Here is a 20,509-nt window from a genome sequence, read left to right as displayed (position 1 = left end):
CCTTTTGAAGCCTGTGGATCTCAGTATGTGGTGTAGTGTACCTAGAGATATTTGCCATAATGGCACTTGGTACAGCTGCTGTGGGAAAGCCACAAGGAAATGGTTTAAAATGCTGCTAGTCATGTTTTAAAACTGGCTTAATTTTCTTGCATTTCCAGAGTGGTTCCGTATTACCACTCTAGCACACAATTCTCAGTCAAATCCAAAGAAGCAACATTCAGGGGTTGGTGAGGGGGGGTGGGTGGGGGGGGTGGGTTGGACCGAGGGTTTAATTGCAGGGTGGGAGGGGTGGGGTCTTAAATTAGCCAAAATCGTACTTACTTGACATTAATAGCAGCCTATATTGAAGCAAGTTAAACAGCGAAGGTGAATTTCAAGTAAGGTGTAATAACTTTCCATGTTTTATTATCTCTCAGACAATTGATCTTAAGTTAACCCCAAGACACTACTTCAAATTTAGCAGAGAGGGTAGAACAAGAGAGCATAAATGGAAGCTGTGTTCTAATCTTAAAAATGATTTTAGAACAGAAGGTAGGAACTACTTTCATGCCATGGGCTGTTTGCCTGTCCAATTTTTGATATAAAGCAGCGCACCCTGCTGCTCGAAATAAAGAATTAACAAATATAACAACAAACTGGCAAAGTGACCACTTGAAGGTCGTCTGAGTGACCATACAAGTTCAATCTCTACAGTAGGGGGGTCCAAAGTTGGCCGTTCCACTCCTGGTCTTTGTTCCAACCCTGTTAATTATAGTCCCTATAGTGAATTATATAATTTTATTATATAATTTTACCTGTTAAACCTGGAATGGAATTGCCCTCCAAGACTGTGATTGGACCCCCTGCTTTACAGCCTGCCGATCTACATAAACTCACCCTGGTATTCCACAGATATTAAGGTAGATCTATACTTTGCTTTAGCCGATCCAGTTTGCGGTGGATGCAAAAATTATAACACAGAAATCTGAAGAAAATTTCAGTTTAAAATGTCAACTTTTAATGTTGTTGCAGGTGGCTTTTGAAGAATCAAAGCTAAGTTGTTTATATTTAGGCTCACGATACTCTTCACTCAGGCCAGGAGACGCAGGCACAATCTGATCCCGGCACGGCAGGATGCAGCTTTACCTCTTGATGGGATTAGAGGGTAGAAATGGGACATCTTTGCTTTTCCGGTAATGAAACAGTGCTCAACAGGCAATTGGCAGGTTGTGATGGTTTGCTTCCACCAGTGAGGATCTCTAAAACCATTAGCATGACATTACTGACACCTATGATAATGAAGATGTTTCAAGAACAATGACCTTCTCATTATAAACTGCATTGTTGAAATTTTAAGGAGTTCATTACCCTCATAATCTCCATTGACCCTTGTCTAACACTACAGGTCTGTTAATGCTACTGATCCAAGATTAAAATTGCAGGGACAGAGTAAAGCAATGGTGTCACAGGGGGAAAACACTGTCTATATTATACATAAAGTAAATTTACCTATGGTCTAATATTGAAAGATTAGAAGAGAATCCAACATACATTTTGTAGGTATCAGGATATGTTTTGCAATTGTACATTATCTAGTACAATATAACGTATCATGACACATGGTGCAACCAAATGCTGTGTTCAACAAAGACTAAAATTCACTTACTGCTACATGGACTAAAAACAAATTAAATATGCTAACATCGGTGGATTAAAATCTCAATTGATGCATAATGGGAACGCCCTTAAATCTCTGAGAAGTTACACTCTGTACTGTTGTTAATTGAAATCATCGTCTCAGACTAAAATATAAATGTTATCAAAAACAGGTCAGTCATCCTCATTTTTCTCCGTGAACTATGCAGTATTTAGCTTTCTTTAATTAAATAAGCAGGCTTTGGTGACCATCTAAAATCTGCACGATTCGTCTACAGGCAATTGCAATCATTTTAAACGGAAGACTTTTTATGACTCAATATGACCCGTGTACCTGGCTATAAAATTCAGTATCTGCAGATTCGCTTTAAGTTTACAAGCCTTCGTGATGTGAGATACATGATGACGTCCAGTGGGCGTGATCAGTTGGTTATTGAGAGAATCAGTGGGGTGGGGTCTAGAAATATAAATACCGTATTACTTTGAATCAACGCTGTGTGGTGTTTATTTTAAATTGCTAAAAACATCTGCGGCGCTTGTTCAACTGCAGCGCTTATTCATGGGAAGGCGGTAATTAGAACTACTACGGGTTTCGAAAGGCTCAATTTTTATTGCGTTTTTTACAGTATTTGAGGGAGGCGAATATTGAAGTTTATTTGTGAAGATACAACTTGATCAGGATGGCAAATAAAGTCATACAACTTAGCTTTTAAAATGAAAGCTGTTGCGTTCGCAAATCAGAAAGGGAAAACATGTTCATGTTTCATTATTGAGAGCGGCGCATATTCGAGGTCGGCTTCTATTACAAATCTGATATCTGAGTGCGCCGCTTATTCAAGGGCGGCGGTAATTCAACGCAATACGGACATTGGATCGCGCAGGAACAACTGGGGGGCATTTTCGTGTGGGAAATAAAAATATATCTTTCTTCGACAAGTATAGAGGCAACGTGAAAAGATTAACACGAGCAATGCATTCATCCAGCTTGAGAGACTGCAAAGTAAGTTGTGCTGGAATAGTGTACTAAACCAAAACTAACGGCATTGAACCTGATTAGATATTTTAATTTTGGGAACATTTTGAAGCATGCAGAGGACACATACCATTTTGAACCCGTTTTGTCAGTGACGCAATGAGGGGCGGCTTTTCTTATATTTGTTGCTGGTTTAAGTTTTATGTTGCATTGATAGATAACCTTGGAGAAAAGTTTTAACTTTACTCTACTTGTTTGTGCCATGGCATACGGTATAGAGACACTTCTAATTAAATAACTGTCCGCGTCTGCTGCTGTCTGTGCTTGCAGGTTGAATATTCGATATATTTTCCAAAACAGGAACCCAACTGTTTCTTCTTGTATATCTTTGACCTCTTAGTGTTTTTGTACTTTGAACCCTGGTTTGGAAATCATAGCGTCTGTGCCACTGTTTTGATATTTTTCGTAAGCCTCTTAAAATGACACGTAAGAGTAATGAGCTCATTAGTTTAAAACTAATGACTCAATTTTAGTACAAGTCATACTATAGACTCTGTAACTAACACTAACTTGGTGGGTATTTTTTTTTATTTATTTTTTTCAGGCTTGGGAGTCTGAGGGCCTACTTCTCTCCACTTCCAGCAATGAAGCCTGTAAAATGTATGATGCTGCCCTGACCCAGGTGAAGTATCCTCAATCCAAAAGGCATACCTCTTTCAAACCCCAGTCTGTTTAAATGGCTGCCCACAGTCAGATAGTTCCACTCCTGCAACTGTTGTAGAAGTAGAATATAAAGCATAAACATACCAGTTCCTCACACCACTATTTATTCACTGACCTGCAAATGCTTTAGGAAGACAACCTCATGATTACCTACAAGGCAGGTATGGAAATTATGGCTTCCTCCAGGTCCCAAAGCAGTGAATTAACATGATGGGAGACTATATTTGGGGGCTGATTCGTGAAAGTGATTTACAGTATAATCGTAAACCTCGAAAAACTACTCTCTTCTAAATCTTTTGTAGTCATTTTTGTATTACTATAGTATAAATACATGTTAATTTGGATTCATATGTTGTTTTTTCTGACTTTATGTGAACGAAAAGACACACATTCGCCCGTTTTCTCATTGGAAATAGGTAAATTTCAAAATCTCACTGTCCTGGTCACAAAATCAAAGTTTGTGGGGAATAATAGCCATTTTCTATACTTTTGAGGCATAAGCAATTAGGAAATAACACTTACTACCCAGGAACAAAAATTGTGTTACATAGTGTTACTTAAAACCTGTTAAACCTGGTGTAGACAGGCCTCCAAGAACAGTGTTGTCCTTGTCTGCTGTAAGGAAATACAGTTAACAATTTTTATTGGGGGCAAAAGCCAATATAATGTATAGAGGAGTTTTAAAAAAACACACACACACACATTGGTGAAAGCACTAGGCAAAGAGTTTGTCTTAAAGTTTTTTCTTTAACAAAAAAAATAATAATTGGAAACGCCTGTGATACGAAGCACATATTCTGCTGTAAATGTGCTCCCTTGTCAAAATACCTACCCTGGTATTTATTAATTAATATAGGAAGGCTGCTGAAAAGTCAGTTCCAGACACAATGGTTGAGAGAGCAGATTGAACCGACCTTGTAAGTGGTCGGTAGCGTTTGATTGGTGACTCATGACGTCGCGTCACTGCCGCCCTTCTGCTCGTCATGGTGGCCTCTACACCTTATTTTCAGTGTTGCAGGAGCAGTTTCCATTTTTATGTCCACTGATAAGCTGCTCTGTAATTGGCTTCTTATGCCACTACCAATTCATATTTTCCAATGGCTCACTTCACAACCCTTTCCCCTGCAGTATGTGAGCTGGTGCAACGACAAGAGTCTTGGAGGATTGGAAGGATGCATTTCCAAGATGCAAGCAGCAGACCCAAGCTTTGGTATGTAGTGCTCTGTGTTTCCAGCTGTAACGCTCACCTGCACCTGTGTACTGTGCACAGCAGCCTTTGAAGCACATTTTAAAACTTTTACAGCACACATTTAATCATTTCTGTTTTGTTTGTCCTGCCTTCTGATGTTAAAAACAAGGTCTAGAATACACTCGAACCTGAACATCTGCAGAAGCTTGATAAGCTTCTAGTGGCACAGCAGAATATAATTAAACGCTACCCACTTTTTTGAGGTGTACTTGTGTTGTGATAGCCAATCACAGAAAGGTTGCCACAGTTTTGAGACTTGAAAGACATTTATGTGGTTGAATAGATGTTTAAAATTATATTGACCATTAGTTGTTAAGTACAGGATTTCAGAGGATTAAAAATCCCTTTTAAGTGCTTCCTTTATTAGTATTTTAAAAAGCACAGTTGGGGGGGGCACCCCTGTTTAAATGTGTGTTTTGCCTTCCAGACTTGCAGCAGTCTTTCTGGCTCCCTAATTGACATTGTGGCAAGCAGGTTACCTTTTCGTTTCCCTCTCCAACAGTAATGGGCCATGTCATTGCCAATGGCCTGGAACTAATAGGAACTGGGCGCTCAGTGTTACTGGATAAAGGGCTAGCCAGTGCGGTCCAGAAAACAGTGGAGCTTTCGAAGACACAGGCAGTCACAGAGAGGGAGCAGCTTCATGCATTGGCTGTGGAAATGTTTGCTAAAGGGTGAGTAAAGGGTTAACACTCAGGGATGATCATGGATTCCCACAAACTGAGTGTTATATATATATATATATATACACACACACACACACACACACACACACACACACAATGAATGAATAACTTCAGGGGCTCTTACAGGTGTTTCCCCAAAGCCTGTAACTTGTGGGAGACGATCCTTCAGGACTACCCAACTGATATGCTGGCCCTCAAGTTTGCGCATGACTCCTATTTCTACATGGGGTACCAGCCACAGATGAGGGATTGTGTTGCCCGTGTCCTACCTCACTGGAAACCACATATGCCACTGTATGGGTATGTGTAAAAAATATGACTTGCAAATACATATAGATGTAAAATACAGCGGATGTTTCCGACATTCATTGTTTAGGGGAGGCTGGGTTTGAAGTAAGTACTCCTACACCTAAGTGATATTTTGTATTGTCACTGGCTAATGTTAATGCATGAACATTGCATGGTGATTAAAAACGGATTCTTCCTAGTCCTAGGATTACATTTGAATGAACCTTAAAGCAGCTTTAAAAATATACCCCCCCAAAAAAAAGTGTAATAGAGATAGCAAACTTTTTTTAAAAAATTTTATTTGGTGTAGTGGTAGCATTAAATTGCCCACATATTTGAAATGGACTTTCTTTCCCTTATTCAGTTCTATTCTCTCCTTAGATACCTGAAAGGCATGTACGCTTTTGGATTGGTGGAGACAAATTTATATGATCGGGCAGAAAAAATGGCAGAAGAGGTAAAAACTGTAATTGTTCTGATTTAAAAACAAAACAAAAACATTTAATTAAACATGTAAATGCATTCATTCATACATGCAGGTCAGCAAGCTGTGATGTCATGTATCAATACCACAATTTATAAATTAGTTCTTATCTGGTCCATAGACAGGATCATAATGTTACAAAAAAAGAAAAAAGAATCATAGTTTTGCTGTATCCCCCTTCCCATCACAACCTCAGCAGTGACCTCTGGTGGTCAAGATTAGTAATGACCCCTGGTTAAGAAGGAAAAACTTTTCAGATCACTGTATCGTCCACTCACTTCAATCTTACCGTGCAGTGTGGATGTTGTGATTTGGTTTTGGAAGAACCTGATCAGCAGTTGGAAAATAAAGCACTAAACTATCTTTTTCTCAGGAAACCATTAAATATTACCACTGATTTAATATTAATTTAATAAGTAATACATCCTCCAACCAAGGTTATACTCAGAATTATGCATTAATTGAACCCGGTGCTTCACTTTCCTCTCTCGTTCCCCTCAGGGTCTGTCTCTGAACCCCGGCGATGCCTGGTCTGTGCATTCCATCGCACACGTCCATGAGATGAGGGCTGAGGTGGAGAGGGGTTTGAAGTTCATGGAGCAAACTGAAAACAACTGGAAGGTAAATCCCTTGACTGAGATTGCTGCTTTCGTGTCAGCAGCCGGTATTTCAGGTGAGTTTACTGCAGGTTGGCAGCAGCCTGGAGTATGGCTACCCTAACGAATGCCCTGTGTTGTCTTTAGCTACAGTAGGGAAAAAAGAGCAAGTCAAATGAAAAGAGAAAGAAAGTGTACGTTGTGACTTAAAAACCTGTGACTGATTAGCGGAAAGGCGGCTGCTGGCTTTGGTCTTCAGTCAATTTGGGTAGAAAAACGGGGGTGACAAAATTGAATCCTCTGTGCTGTTATCATAGACATATTTGTTTTGTGAAGTGAAAAATCCTAGGAAGAAGTATTCTGTTGAAGCTCTTAAACATGTTTTGTTTTCCCTTAAGAAGGTTATAGTTGCCTTCTGTATCTGCTGCAACCTACAGGACGCCTCCTTTGCAAACAAGATCACACCGTTTTCCTGGATCAATAATTTGAAATAAAACAACAAAAACAAATATAAATGCTAGTAGGTTATCTTTAAACTATAATGATCTGGTACTCCTGTGCCTTGCGTCTGCCTGTGAGAATGGGGCCATTTACTGGACTATAGTGACACCTTGTGGTTTTAGCATGTAAAATACATTTTTAAAACTTCCGAACAACATTGCCATTAATTCACTCTGAACACATGGAGAACACTGCTGTGCATCCACAGTGTGTTGAAACGGGCATGGATTGGACCCTGTTCCGAATGTTCTTTCCATGCTAACTGCTACGATCGGAATGATTTTGCATTATTATAATAGCGAAGCTGGGGGATTCGAATGATGTTTGTGATGCAAAATGTCTTGTATTTTGTGTTAGTCTTGCACATCTGTATACATTCGGCCCCTCGTTTGGGAACTACAATGTTCAAATGACATTTTATCAAGATGTGTTTTTCCAGTGTTATAAAACTTCTGTCAATATGAATGTACTGGATAAGGGAATGAGACACGCTAATAGTTTACATTTGTTTTTTCTGTACAGGGCTGTGATATGCTTGCTTGCCACAACTATTGGCACTGGGCACTATATCATATTGAAAAGGTATGTAGCAACAGTATAATAAAGTCAATATATTGTGACAAACCTAGCCCTTATATCTTGTCAGTTCCACTTACTAATTTGTTTTAAAAATTGAATTTGGTTTTATTTAAACACCGGTAACTTGGTTTAAGGCACGTTATTGAGTTCCCTGTCCTAGCTCTTATTGTTATCCTAGCAAGTTGTAAAACATTAGTTGAGGTTCACCTTTCTGTGTGGACTGTGAACGTTCTAGAACGCTGTGTTACATTCCAGCAATCTTTGTTGTTTGATTTGCATATGAACCCCAACCCTTAGCTTCCTCTAGTAGAAACAACCCAGCATTCCATTCCATAGAAGTGAATGAGAATCCACTTATAGTGTAATGCTTGATAATTACCTTCAGATCAAATTTAACTGTTGCCATTGCTAAATAGAATGGTATTAAAAAACTCTTAACATACGACCATTTCAACAAAATATTATAATAAGTGATATGCATCTTTAAGTAAAAGCAGTGTCTGGTTATTGCAAGTAGAAAATAAAGATGTTTCCTTAATCTCTGCAGGGTGAATATGAAGCTGCCTTGACAATATTTGATAACCAAGTAAGTATGAAACTAGTCCTGCAATGTCATTTTTAAATTCATTAACATCAGCAATCCCAGTGAGTTTATCTGTTGATAGAATTATGGGGAGCTGTATCCTAACCGTTAAATCCGGTTGTGATCAAACTTGTCATGGTAATGCCTCAACATTTTTTTGAATCTGTATTTTGTTACCTACTTTTCCAGGTTATTTTAGGGGTACTGGCAGGAGTAAGAACACATCTGCTTGTCTGATTCTGATGAACACGTGTGACTGTTATGTGATGATGACTTGCTATTTCAAGGCGCTCTGCTGATATTGTGCTATTTTTCATGGGGGATGTACTTTGCTATTAAAGCTGCCCACTTCTGCAGATTTCTCAGAGTTTGCACTCCTCAGGAGCCATGCTGGATATGGTGGATGCTTGTTCAATGCTCTACCGACTCCAAATGGAGGGTAAGAATTCTGAAGATTAGTAAATCCATTTGGGTGACGAGATACCTTGACTAATCAGGCTGTTGGTTTAAAAAAATAAAAAAGCTTTTGCCTTGTATATGTGTGTATATATATATTTTTTTTGGACAAGAAAATGCAAGAAATGGTGTTTCTGCACTGGTCGCTACCATCAGCCAGAAATTCTGCATTGGTAGCAAATTGATACCATTTGGGGTGGACTTCTGGGACATCTTGTGCATTCAAATCTGTTGCCTGTTTTTTGAAGAGGAGACAGTTCTCTATTCAGAGAGTTGGAGGATTAAAAGAATGTTTGATCATTTTTGAATACATTATTCAAATTGTATAAACTTCAGTTCACAGTTTTTGAATTAGTACGTGCCCTTGGCTTTGTCGGATGTGTGCTAAGTGAAAGCTGAAAACGTGTGATTGTAACATACTGTGTATTTGATGTCTGTAAATGTGGCAGTGCACTGTATTTTTCATACCATATGCACAACAGCAGGTGACCAGGTACGCTGCTGCAGTATTTGAATGTGTGTTTGTGTGTTTCAAGGTGTGAACGTTGGCGACAGATGGAAGGAGGTCGTTAAGGTCACCAAGCCGCATGCCGAGGACCACGTTCTGGTTTTCAACGATCTTCACTTCCTGATGTCATCACTGGGAGCCAAGGAGGAGGAAACTACCCGTCGGGTGATGGTGTCTCTACAGGAGCATGTGAAGTAAGCAAGCGTGCTGGTTCATTGTCTGCAGATCATACAGCACAACTAGTACCCTGAAGCGAATTCATCAGTATAGGGTAACATTTAGAATCAGATGTCAAGTTTGCAATAAATGATTGTGTAGTGACCTTTTATGGAAAAGGATCAATATTACAGAAATAAATTAAAAAGTGTGTGGGCAAAAGGAATAAGCATAAGGAAAACAATTAAACTTCTAATTAATTGTATGCAGTAATTTGTAATTACTAAATAGTGTTTGCTAAAGAATGCCGATTTACTAATTAGGTGCTATTTTTTACCCTGGGGTGCCAAAACAATATTTAGATAGTTAACCTCCATAGTTATTTATATTATATTGCACGTTCTCATTGAAAAATAAATAAAACAATTTACACATGGCTTGGAGAACCTGTAACCTATGTACAGTAACTTAACTTTTCTACAACAGTTTAGATGTCATTCCTAAACCATATTAAAGGACATATTATGATAATTAAACATATTTGAGTCAATGGAATTATATTTAACTATTTATAAGGCAAATGTCAGTGGCTAACTAGCAAGAAGTGGGTACTGCTGGGGATTATTATTATTATTATTATTATTATTATTATTATTATTATTATTATTATTTATTCCTTATCCAGGGCGACTTACAATTGTTACAAGATATCAAATTATTTTTACATTCAATTACCCATTTGTACAGTTGGGTTTTAACTGGAGCAATCTAGGTAAAGTGCCTTGCTCAAGGGTACAGCAGCAGTGTCCCCACCGGGGATTGAACCCACGACCCTCCGGTCAAGAGTCCAGAGCCCTAACCACTACTCCACACTGCTGTCTGAATCATTTTTGGTGCCACTTTAAATTGACTCATCTGTAGGTGAATATACAAAAGTAGGATTACATCGGTTGGTTTGATATTGCAGATATTGGGGTTGTCACCTTCTATATCAGATCTTACATACATGTTTTAAAAAATGAGGACATGGCACTTAGAGAAGCAACACTTGATTCATTTGACCTCATCGCTGAGGCCTGTGTTGATTTTTTTTAACCAGGGCTCCAGGAGAAAACTACCAGCATGCATTAGGCCAGGACCTGGGTCTCCCCATGTGTGAGGCTCTGGTGGAGTTTGACAATGGAAACTACAGCAGAACTGTAGAACTGCTCCACCCCATCCGGTACCAGATGAAGGGGATTGGAGGAAGTGATGCACAGGTAACTGTTCCATTCAGATATAGGGATCATGCCTACAGTGTTTGACATTTTGGTGATTTTTATAGAGCTCATTTAATCCATACAGTACAGGACAGAGCAGGAAATGAGGTTGGATGTTTCATATGTTTTAGAATCCAAAGCTGTTTTGAAAAGCATATTTTTCATACATTGTCATTATTGTGTATTTAATATTGTACTGTAATCCAATCTGCATTACCTAGTAAAGTAAACTGATGAACCATTTTTTTTTTCAGTGGAGAGATACTGTTATTTATTGAAACTCGTGTTTTTTCTTTTAAAGAAAAGCTGGTTTAAATATATAGGGTAATTATAGCAGAATGTTCCTAGGAGCAGACAGTAGCAGCATACATACAAATATACATGATAATATATCATACAAGATTATCTCAATGTAGAAACATTATAGGCAGGCATCCTAGACTCTCATTTGCACTATAGCTAAGGTAAGGTAGTCTATAAAACCTGCCGTAATTGAGTAACTGAGTATGGGTGCAAAATAACTAACCTAGTAAACCAGGCGTATTGTTACAAGAGCTGTTCTGTCTTTTCTAGAGGGATATCTTCAGTCAGCTGTTAATTCATGCAGCTCTAAAATCGGAGGATAAATCTCACCAGAAAATAGCCAGGTCGGTATCTACAGTACTATATGTCTTATTTATTTTATTTTTTAAAACATACAACTTTGTGCACACTCCTGCTTTTATACATTTATAGGGCAACTGAACTGTCTGCCATCTCAGAGTCAAAGCTCATGTTTCTTCCTTTTCAATTTAATTTGACAGATCTGTTAGTAAAAAGCCTCTTCACTCACATATACACTCTGGTACAATTACTGTACAGCTATGGCTAAAGGTTTTGCATCACCTAGATTCAATATGGATTCTGTATTCAGTCACTTGTGAAGCATATTAAGTTCCATCAGAGCATTGCACAATATTTAACTTTTACATAATCAAGTATTGTTTTTTTGGTACCTGCTCATCCACTTATGAGTTTAGATCATAATTGGTCATGGTGACCCTCTTCGGTTAGTTGGGGGAATGAAGGCTACCAGTATTGAGATACAGTTGTTGAAAAAAAGATACCCTACACAGTTTTACATGACACTTAACTGAGACCTTCCATTGGGACCAGGACATGTGTGTTGCCTGACATCAGACACATTGACACACTGTCAATATTGTATAAGGGTATTTCAAAGGCAAAATCCTACAAAAATGAAAAAGGATTGTTCGTTCAACAAATATGGAACAGTTATTGGTAGGAAAATCAAATTGACACAGTAATGCAGTACACTTATGAAAGTGCAGCATTCTCCTGTGGTTACATTTGTATCATAATTGAAGCCCTTTTACATTTTGGTTCAGAGGGATATTCAATTTATCATCATATGTCAATGAAAGTGTACAAGGGTCCATTTCATAGGTACCTTCATGCTTATCCACTGGCAAGGTTATTTTACAGATTTTACAAAAGGCCATTACCTAAAGGTAATAACATGGTGCTATAAATCACCCTGCAAGAACAACGTGAGCAGAATTGCATTGCATTTTCCTGTTTTGGATTTTCTACTTTTATCTGAACTGAACCATTATTAATGCAACTTCTTTTAATGTGCAGAGGCCTGTTAGTGGAACGAGATGCTTTCAGACCAAACTCTCCTCTGACAGATCGACTCATTCGAAGGGCCACAGCGATGCATGGGTTGGGTTAGATCTAAACACACATAGCTGTGAGACTCAGCTGAGTGGAAGCCATATTTCTTTTTTTCACTGTGTATAAAGTCCTGCAAATTCAATTTCTGCAAAAATGAGAAAAAATGACCTTATATTGCAGCAAATCTTCATGAGAAGGTATGCTAATTATCTGTCTGTGATCACACTTATTTCTAGTGATCAAATTATTCTCTTCGATGTTATATACAAAGAATAACATTTTAACCTAATCTATTTAGGTGTCATGTTAAGCCTGGGTATGAAGCAGTGTATAGAATCCATTATTCACAATTCTAGTTGTTTCTGAGTCTGTGTACTTGAAATAGATAAATAATACATTATATACACAAAGTCAGTGTCGGTGAAGAGGGTCACACACAGAACCTGTAAAGTAGATAGATTCCTGAAGGTTTAAATCGAAAGGAACTGTAGATTGTTACATCATATAATGGCTATATAATGAATGACATCACAAAGACATTAGATTTAAAAGCCTATAAATACCTCCAGTGTTTGTTTTCAAACACACTTCCCCTTGACAAAGGCATGTTAAATAGACCGAAATGTTGGGAAGTCGGCTCTGTGAAGATTGTGAATTACTTTTTGTTCCTCTGCAAATGGAAAAAAGGACAACAACATATGCAAAATGGTGTAGACTATAATACCAATAATACACTACTAAAATCTGAAATATCAAATATCCACTATACACTCTCAGTGGAAAATCTTTTTCAGCATTGCACTTTAACATTTTACATTGTGCATGCTACCATATAAATAACTAATTAGCAGACTGCCATCACTCCACTATGCATTCATTTCATTAATCCGCAGTGATCCTCCATTCCTGCTTCAGGCTTTCAGCCATCAGTAGTTTTCCTCATAAAATAGAACTAATTTTATCTTCTATTTGGGATATTAGTATTTGTGACAGAAAGATTCCTGCAATCTGGAAAAATAAAGGATTGAACTTAATGAAAAAGACAGGCCCTTAAACAGCATGCTCTTTATAACTCCTACATAGCCCTATTAACTGCCATTGCTTTAGTAAGTACATTGTCACCGGTACCAAATTGTGTTTAACTGTAAGAAAAGTGTGCCCATCAGGTATTGTTGTAAGAATTACTGATTACATTCAACAAGGCTTGGCATCTACGTTCCACATACGCAAGAGTCAATTGGGAAACATTTATTTGCTTGTCTTGCTCCAGTTGGCGAGGAAAAATCACTGCATTAAGGCATCCATGCCCTTCATAAGCATTTAGTGTATTTGGAGCATTTAAAGGAACGCCCGGTAACTGGTTTTAATGCATTACTCTTCTCATGAAATGCATGATTTTAATTTTGTATGAAATGTCTTTGTTGTATGAATAAATTAATGTGAATTGTTTCCTGTATTATATGCATGTATTAACATTGTCATCTAAAGAAAGATCATTATTCTACATTGTCATTAAATACCTTGAATACCGGTAGATCAACACCAGTCATTATGTAATGCAGAGCACTGTACCTGTGGAAGGACAAGGCCGAGAGCCAGCACTCCCACCAGCAGAAGGTGTGATTCGATCCAGCCGGCTGTCTTGTCAGCACATCCCAGCGGGTAAATTGACTTGGTGGCTTCTAGGTAGTTCAGGTTTTGCACTCCAAACCCACACATTGTGTTAATGACAACCTGCAGGGCAATAAAACATACTGAAGTTTACATTCTGATAAACTACAGTAGTATCTTACAATATCATTTGCAAGCGCTAGTACACTCAGGTACCTTGTTTAAAAAACAAAATGCGATTGAATGACTCCATGTGTACCTTTTAGTAAGAATCTTAATTAGGAAAACTGGTCCAGGAGTCATTAGGAAGTATAACAAAAATAATAATTTAGAATGCCCCCAGAATCAGAACTGTTCCTATTTTGTCACCACTGAAAATAGAGATTTGATTATTTGGTCACAAGATGGCTCCAAGGATCTAGTACCAATTTTTTTTTTTTTTTTAAACTAGGCTAATCTGATTTCGGGACGGTGTAATTTTGGAGTCTGCACTACACAAAGACCAATAGAGTGGTGCCCACTCAAAGATAATTAGAGCCTAATGGAATCTGAATATCGCTGCATTGTCTTGTCACCTCCCCCGGTACGGGAGTGCAGCAGGAGTAAGGAACAGCACACCTCTCCCTGCTCGGGTTCTCCTGGGTGCAGTTAAAGTACAGGTTCCGGGACCAGTCCGTGTAATTGTTTTAGCCGCAACACTTGAACTGAGGAAAGAGAAGAAGTGAAAATAGTAGGCAACCAAAAAAAAACCTAAGAAAACGTATATTTTAATTAGTATAGAGGGACTGATAGATATGAAGTACTGTATGTATCTAGGCTTTATAAAACCGTTTTTCCTACATGTTGCTGATGTGAGACCGTTTTGACAAGTCCCTTATGAGTTTATTGGCTAATATCAACTTTGATTAAGTTAACTTATTCTGCCATGATTTTATCTTGTGTTACATGTAAAAGGACCACCTTCTATAGGCAAAGTTACAGAGAAGAGTAAAATAGTTTTAACGGTATAAAAAAGCCACGAAACTACAGAACAGCTGTGTGACATCACTGTACGCAGGCAGACAGACTGAATATATACCAGGAATATGACACTCAGAAACATGAAAGATTGATCACAATTGGCCAGGCTGTTCTCTAGATACATGGACAACTCTAAAATGATATACAGAAAGACATTCAGACCAGCAGTCAGATAGTCTCCACATACATAACATGCCAACGGACAAGTGAATCACTAGTCTAGATATATGCACCTGCTTGTTAAAATGCTGCTACACTATGTTAATGAAAAGTAGTAAAATGGTCTTTAGTGATAACACTATTTATTAATATTCATTAAATTACATTACAGTCATATTACCTCTTTTTGAATATAATCAATCAGGTTTTGTAGGTCAGTATCGTCTTTGTAGTGAATTATGGCTTTTTTGACAAATTTCTCAAGTGCCCTGGGTCTAAAAAATACAACAGTGATAAATTGAAAACATTCTAACTAAAAGATACAAATGATGAAACAACAGAAGAGTGATGCTTGGCCTGGTTAAATCTTTTGTTTAACTATCTCTGGTACTATATTTAAATACAATACCAGGGTATATCTCTGTTTGGATTAATCCATCAAAATACAGGAGAGGAAATCACTGGTCCGCTTGCCAGTTTCCAAACATCAAAAACTCTTGACAGGGAGTTATATTTATAATGTGGTTGATTCTGTGGCTATCCTTGAGGGGAACAAAATAAAGTACCGTAACAAACAAAAAACTCAAAATGAATACAGAATTTTAATGCCAGCTGTCTGTGTGTGTTTGCGGTTTCCTGTTTGCTGAGGTAAAAGATGGAAAATCGTCAAAAACCACAGAGCATAGTTGTAAGATTGACGTAAGTCAACTGACTTCCATGCTTTGAGTATTTATTTGTTACTCAGCCAAAGGATGTACAATATAAAATACCATCTTTTTAAGCAACTTCAAATTTGCCCACATTTTTTGCTGACAGGAATAAAACCATTTTTAACGATTAAAAAATGAGTAAGAACAAAACTCAAAACAATAATTGAACTGCCTCTGTTGTTTTATAACAACTGTTTATTTTCAGGAGAAATGGGGGCAAGCTTTCCATTCGCTTCAAAACCGGGCCCAAAGACTTGCCTGTTCAGAATAGAAAAATCTCAGCGCTGCAATGGCCAGCTGACTCAAAAATACTAAAGTCAAACTCAGTGAGAACCGTGGAGATAAAGGGTAGGGTAGTTTATTTGAAGATAACAAAAGATTTAAGAAAAAGGTAAGTTGACAAGCATTTCACTTTGATCGCCCAGCTGTGAACAGTGTTCCTTATCATTTGTTGCGCCAAATGTTTTAATACAAGAAAATCAACCTGATTTTCTCAGAGCAATATAACTGATCATTTTACTTCAACATTCTAAACCAAATTCTACCGTTTCCACAGCATAATCACAAATTTAAACAACATGCAATTAATACAGTGATCTGCTCCACAAAACAACACAACAATCACAAACAAAAAGACTATAACTGACATTTTACCAGAAAAGCGAAGCTGTTTTTTTCTTTCTTTCTGCTAAAGTAATCATAGCTAATAAAATAATATTAAGGTTAAAGAATGTTCCCAGTTTGTATGCCTTGCCATCCAGGAAGTCTGTTTTACTTCTCTTCACCCCAGCAGCATCCCCCTGGGTCAAAGCATGTCAGTTAATAGGCAAAGCAGCTGATTGGTTATTGACAGGGTAGAAGCCAGTGAATAAATTACGAGACCAAAGGTCGAGTTTATAAACTGTCACAGAAACCCGAGATGGAATTGTTTTCCTGTAACTCACTGAAGAGGCCCATCTATTATTTATTATAACACATGGATCCCCTTGTGATGCTAATATTAAAGAAGATGAGGTTCAGTGATGTACAGACGTTCTATGTCGTTATCTGTTTATTCGAGATACAAATGAACCAGCTTTACATCTTTTTTTTTTTTTAACGTATTCTCATTTTATTGATCATTAATGAACATTTCTGTACTGTTGATGTTGTCGAGTGATTGAAAATTAGACATTTTGTGTTTGGAATGAAAGTCATGGTCTCGAGGAGTCGAATGGGTCAAAGTTCAAGTGTATTTTCCTCTGGAGGAATTATCACTTTTTCACTACACTACTGTGGTATATTATATGGTCTGGATCAGCACGCGTTGTTCACCTGGTAGAGTTAACAGTGCCATGGGAGGATGCTGTAGATGAGGTGTATGAGAGGAGGAAACTGGTATGCTCAACTAGCCACTGAAGCGGAACAGCGAGGATGGAGAGTCCGGGTTTACCCAGTGGAGGTGGGTTGTCGAGGATTTGTGGCACACTCTACAACCCGGTTTCTCAAAGACGTTGGATTCAGTGGCCAAGAGTTGCGTCGCACAGTGAAGAACTTATCTGAAGCAGCAGAAACGAGCAGCAACTGGCTGTGGTTGAGACGGAAAGATTCTGGCTGGGGATCTCAAGCACAATAGAAAGAAAGAAACACTGATGTACAGGTAAGTAAGCTGGGCTGAGTTGAGTGGGGGACGGAGTGGGGTGATGCTGGGATGCCAGAATCACCGTCAAGCCCTCTTGAGGTGACGTGGGCTAGTCGACGAAACACTGAGGATGGAAGGTGCCCACTTAAAGACCCCAGAGATGTACCCTACTTAGCTCAATCCAGACGGTTGTCATGCTGATGCGCCGGGGAGGCAAAATAAGCTGATCCCTGGAGCCAGCATTACACTTCAGCCATTAACACCAGACAGAAGGATATCTACATCATCAGATGGAAGGAAACGTAAATGGATGGAGACACATATGGATCACATTAGTTTACTTATCTTGACGAGAGCCGAGTTCAAAAGAGCGTGAAGTTTTAACATCTACTGTCGTGTAATGGAAATCATTATATATATATATATATATATATATATATATATATATATATATATATATATATATCTTTTCTTTTTACAGCCTACTGTAATATGTTTGTATAATTCCCAGCGCTAATTCATATCACAAATAACTTTCAGTAAATTATCTTAATGTAGATCTAACTGCTCTAGGGCGTATATACAAAACAGCTCAATACTGTAACAATGCATTCTAATGTGCCAATTATTAACTATACATTATTCATTTTCTTCACCTGGAGTTCCAATCAAGATTCAACTCACAGCTTTAAGGAGTTTAATGTTTTCTCTCAAAGCTCCAATACATCCACAGAATGTGATAAAGAACATAACAACTCCCACGACTATCAGAATGATAGCGGGGTCAATCAGAAATGTGTCTCTGACAGTGTCTGAAAGATAACACAATTAAACATCCATTAAATGAGCTACAAAAAAAAAAAAAAAAAAAAAAAGATTAAAAACTGCCACACACAAAACATGGCAAAAAAGGAGAGTGGTGTACTGTGTGTATATAAATATTATAAATACAGTGCTATATAAATATGTTAAAGTTAAGAGCATAGTAAAAAAAAAACATTTAAATCTTGTTTGCAAGATTTAATGGCAGACTGCCATAAGATTACTCCATTCAAAACAGCAGATCAGTAATGTAAGCTAATATACTGAGATTTTCACCACCCTCTATTGCAGGTTTAAGGTCTGGATATCTGAATGCATGTACTGTGCATTATTCTGATGCCATTATGACATATATCTGCATATGATGTATAACAGAGAGGCAGAGTGTAGCCTATAATATGATCTGCGCCCATATTGTATCGTTTTTTCTGTTTACGACGTTTAAAATATTTAATGAATTATCTAGAGTAATCTTTTTGCAAAGTTACATTGTGCTGAAAGAGTTCCAGTAGTCTGTAACTGACCCCGTCTACACACTTGGAGAGTCAGATCAGAATCTGCTCATGTTGCTCATACCTGTTGCTTTCTCAACCTTGGCATAAACTCCTATTGCAATTATTAGTAAGGAAAACACCTGAAAACAAAAACAAAACAAAGATCATCATACTTATAGTTCTCAGAAACGGGATTCTCCTAATCAGCAAGACTATTTTCATGCTTGTAATCTTCTGGCAGGTTGATAAAAGGCTTGTGGATTGAGGGACAAGACCAGAGGTCATCCACAATTCGACAATGTAGTACATTGAGACAGAAGTATATTTTTGCTATCTGGTAAGAGTTACTCCTTGGGTATTTGTGCCACTTGTTTTTTGTGAAGAAAGACTCAACCGAGTCCTATTACCGTCATACAAGCTATCCTCCCTTGCCTGTAAGTGCCTTTCTATTCATAGAGTTCCACTATTCTGGGAACTGTGTGGCCTTCTGTTGCATATCCAAAATATTCTCTTATAGTGGACTGGAGAAACACACTTTAACTTGAAGCAAAAAAACATGGCCACCTTCAATACAAGCAGAAGGCATATTGATTGATTTGCACATTCAAACAACTGGTAACTGTTTCCTGTATGGCAATTTCTTTTTTTTCTTTCTTTTTTTTTAAATAGCGGAATAGTGTCTATCTTTAGTTTTCCAACTTCAATATTATTAAAAGAAACAATCAAGTTGAATGCAGGAGCAGTTAAATAATTATTTTGATTTATATTATTGTTCTATTCTTTCACAGAAGTAATAGGGGGCAAGCTGTGAAGCTGTATAGTGGCATACACAATAGCTTTGCAACACTTATTCTCCTGTCCCAGCTAATCATGGCATTCTGAAAAAAATCACTGAGTCACACAGAGTCAAACAAAAGAGCGCAGGATTATACTGTATACACCATTTCAACACCCGGCTGAAATAAACAAACAAAAGCGGTTTGCTATTGTACTCATCTTCCACAGGCACAAAATAGTTTATTCACAAGGTCACTGGAAGGCTCAGTGAGCAGGTGACCTCAGGTTGTCTCTGACCAATCCTGGAGGGAGATTTACACTCCTTACCAGCTCAGTGATTGAGCCATTGTCCCCTTGCTGATAGAGGTCAATCAGAATTCTAGTATCTTCAAGAGAGAAACGTATGTTCCGGCAAAACCATAATTACTGCTCAGAGGGAAATAAAGCAATATGTGTGAATTGAATACATTTTATGTTAGGAATCTTTTTTTTTGGGGGGGGGGGGCGACAGTGTTTTTATATGACTATTGTTAAGGCTGACACAGTAATTAATTGTGTATGGACGCTTTACCCTTTTATTTATCTTTTCTACAAATAACTTTCTCATTATTCATTGGCATATGTAGAGTATTTGTCATCAAGAGGAATGTCAAATATGATATGTTACATCAATTCTAATACCTGCGAGAGACACCTGTTCTCTGTTTGTATTATGACCAGAAGACAAAAAGCTGATTAATGATTCTCATATTTTTTCCTGGCTCCTCATATCCTCCATCTGTCACAGCAAATGCCAACCCCCACCCACTGACAAGCACCTGGATGTGTGGATTGATTTTGAGTTTCCAAATATTGCTATTAAGAAAGGATGGCTGACAACAGTTTTGTATTGACCTAGTTACCAGGCTTTCTTAGAACACAGTATATCTTACACATCTCCAG

General features: G+C 37.9%; 1 protein-coding gene across 1 annotated transcript; it reads left to right on the top strand.

Moving 5' to 3' along the window:
- Positions 1–2,125: 2,125 nt before the first annotated feature.
- On the top strand, positions 2,126–14,350 carry ttc38 (tetratricopeptide repeat domain 38). The gene is made up of 14 exons (XM_034032083.3): positions 2,126–2,635; positions 3,213–3,290; positions 4,460–4,541; positions 5,083–5,254; positions 5,393–5,566; positions 5,936–6,011; positions 6,540–6,659; positions 7,658–7,717; positions 8,262–8,300; positions 8,655–8,736; positions 9,290–9,455; positions 10,517–10,676; positions 11,250–11,323; positions 12,318–14,350. Exons 1-14 carry the CDS (start codon positions 2,606–2,608, stop codon positions 12,409–12,411), a joined length of 1,407 nt encoding a protein of 468 aa, XP_033887974.2. The 5' UTR covers positions 2,126–2,605; the 3' UTR covers positions 12,412–14,350.
- The last annotated feature ends 6,159 nt before the right edge of the window (positions 14,351–20,509 follow it).

This window comes from Acipenser ruthenus, chromosome 14, assembly GCF_902713425.1.
Source record: "Acipenser ruthenus chromosome 14, fAciRut3.2 maternal haplotype, whole genome shotgun sequence".
Classification (NCBI taxonomy): Eukaryota; Metazoa; Chordata; class Actinopteri; order Acipenseriformes; family Acipenseridae; genus Acipenser; species Acipenser ruthenus.
The sequence above is the reverse complement of the archived record's forward strand: the minus strand, read 5'-3'. Positions and strand labels throughout refer to the sequence as shown.

Coding starts and splice junctions, on each gene's coding strand:
- ttc38 (XM_034032083.3), top strand. CDS start 2,606: ATGCATTCATCCAGCTTGAGAGACTGCAAA. Junction 6,660..7,657: donor AAACTGAAAACAACTGGAAG/GTAAATCCCTTG, acceptor TTTTCTGTACAG/GGCTGTGATATGCTTGCTTG. Junction 9,456..10,516: donor TCTCTACAGGAGCATGTGAA/GTAAGCAAGCGT, acceptor TTTTTTAACCAG/GGCTCCAGGAGAAAACTACC.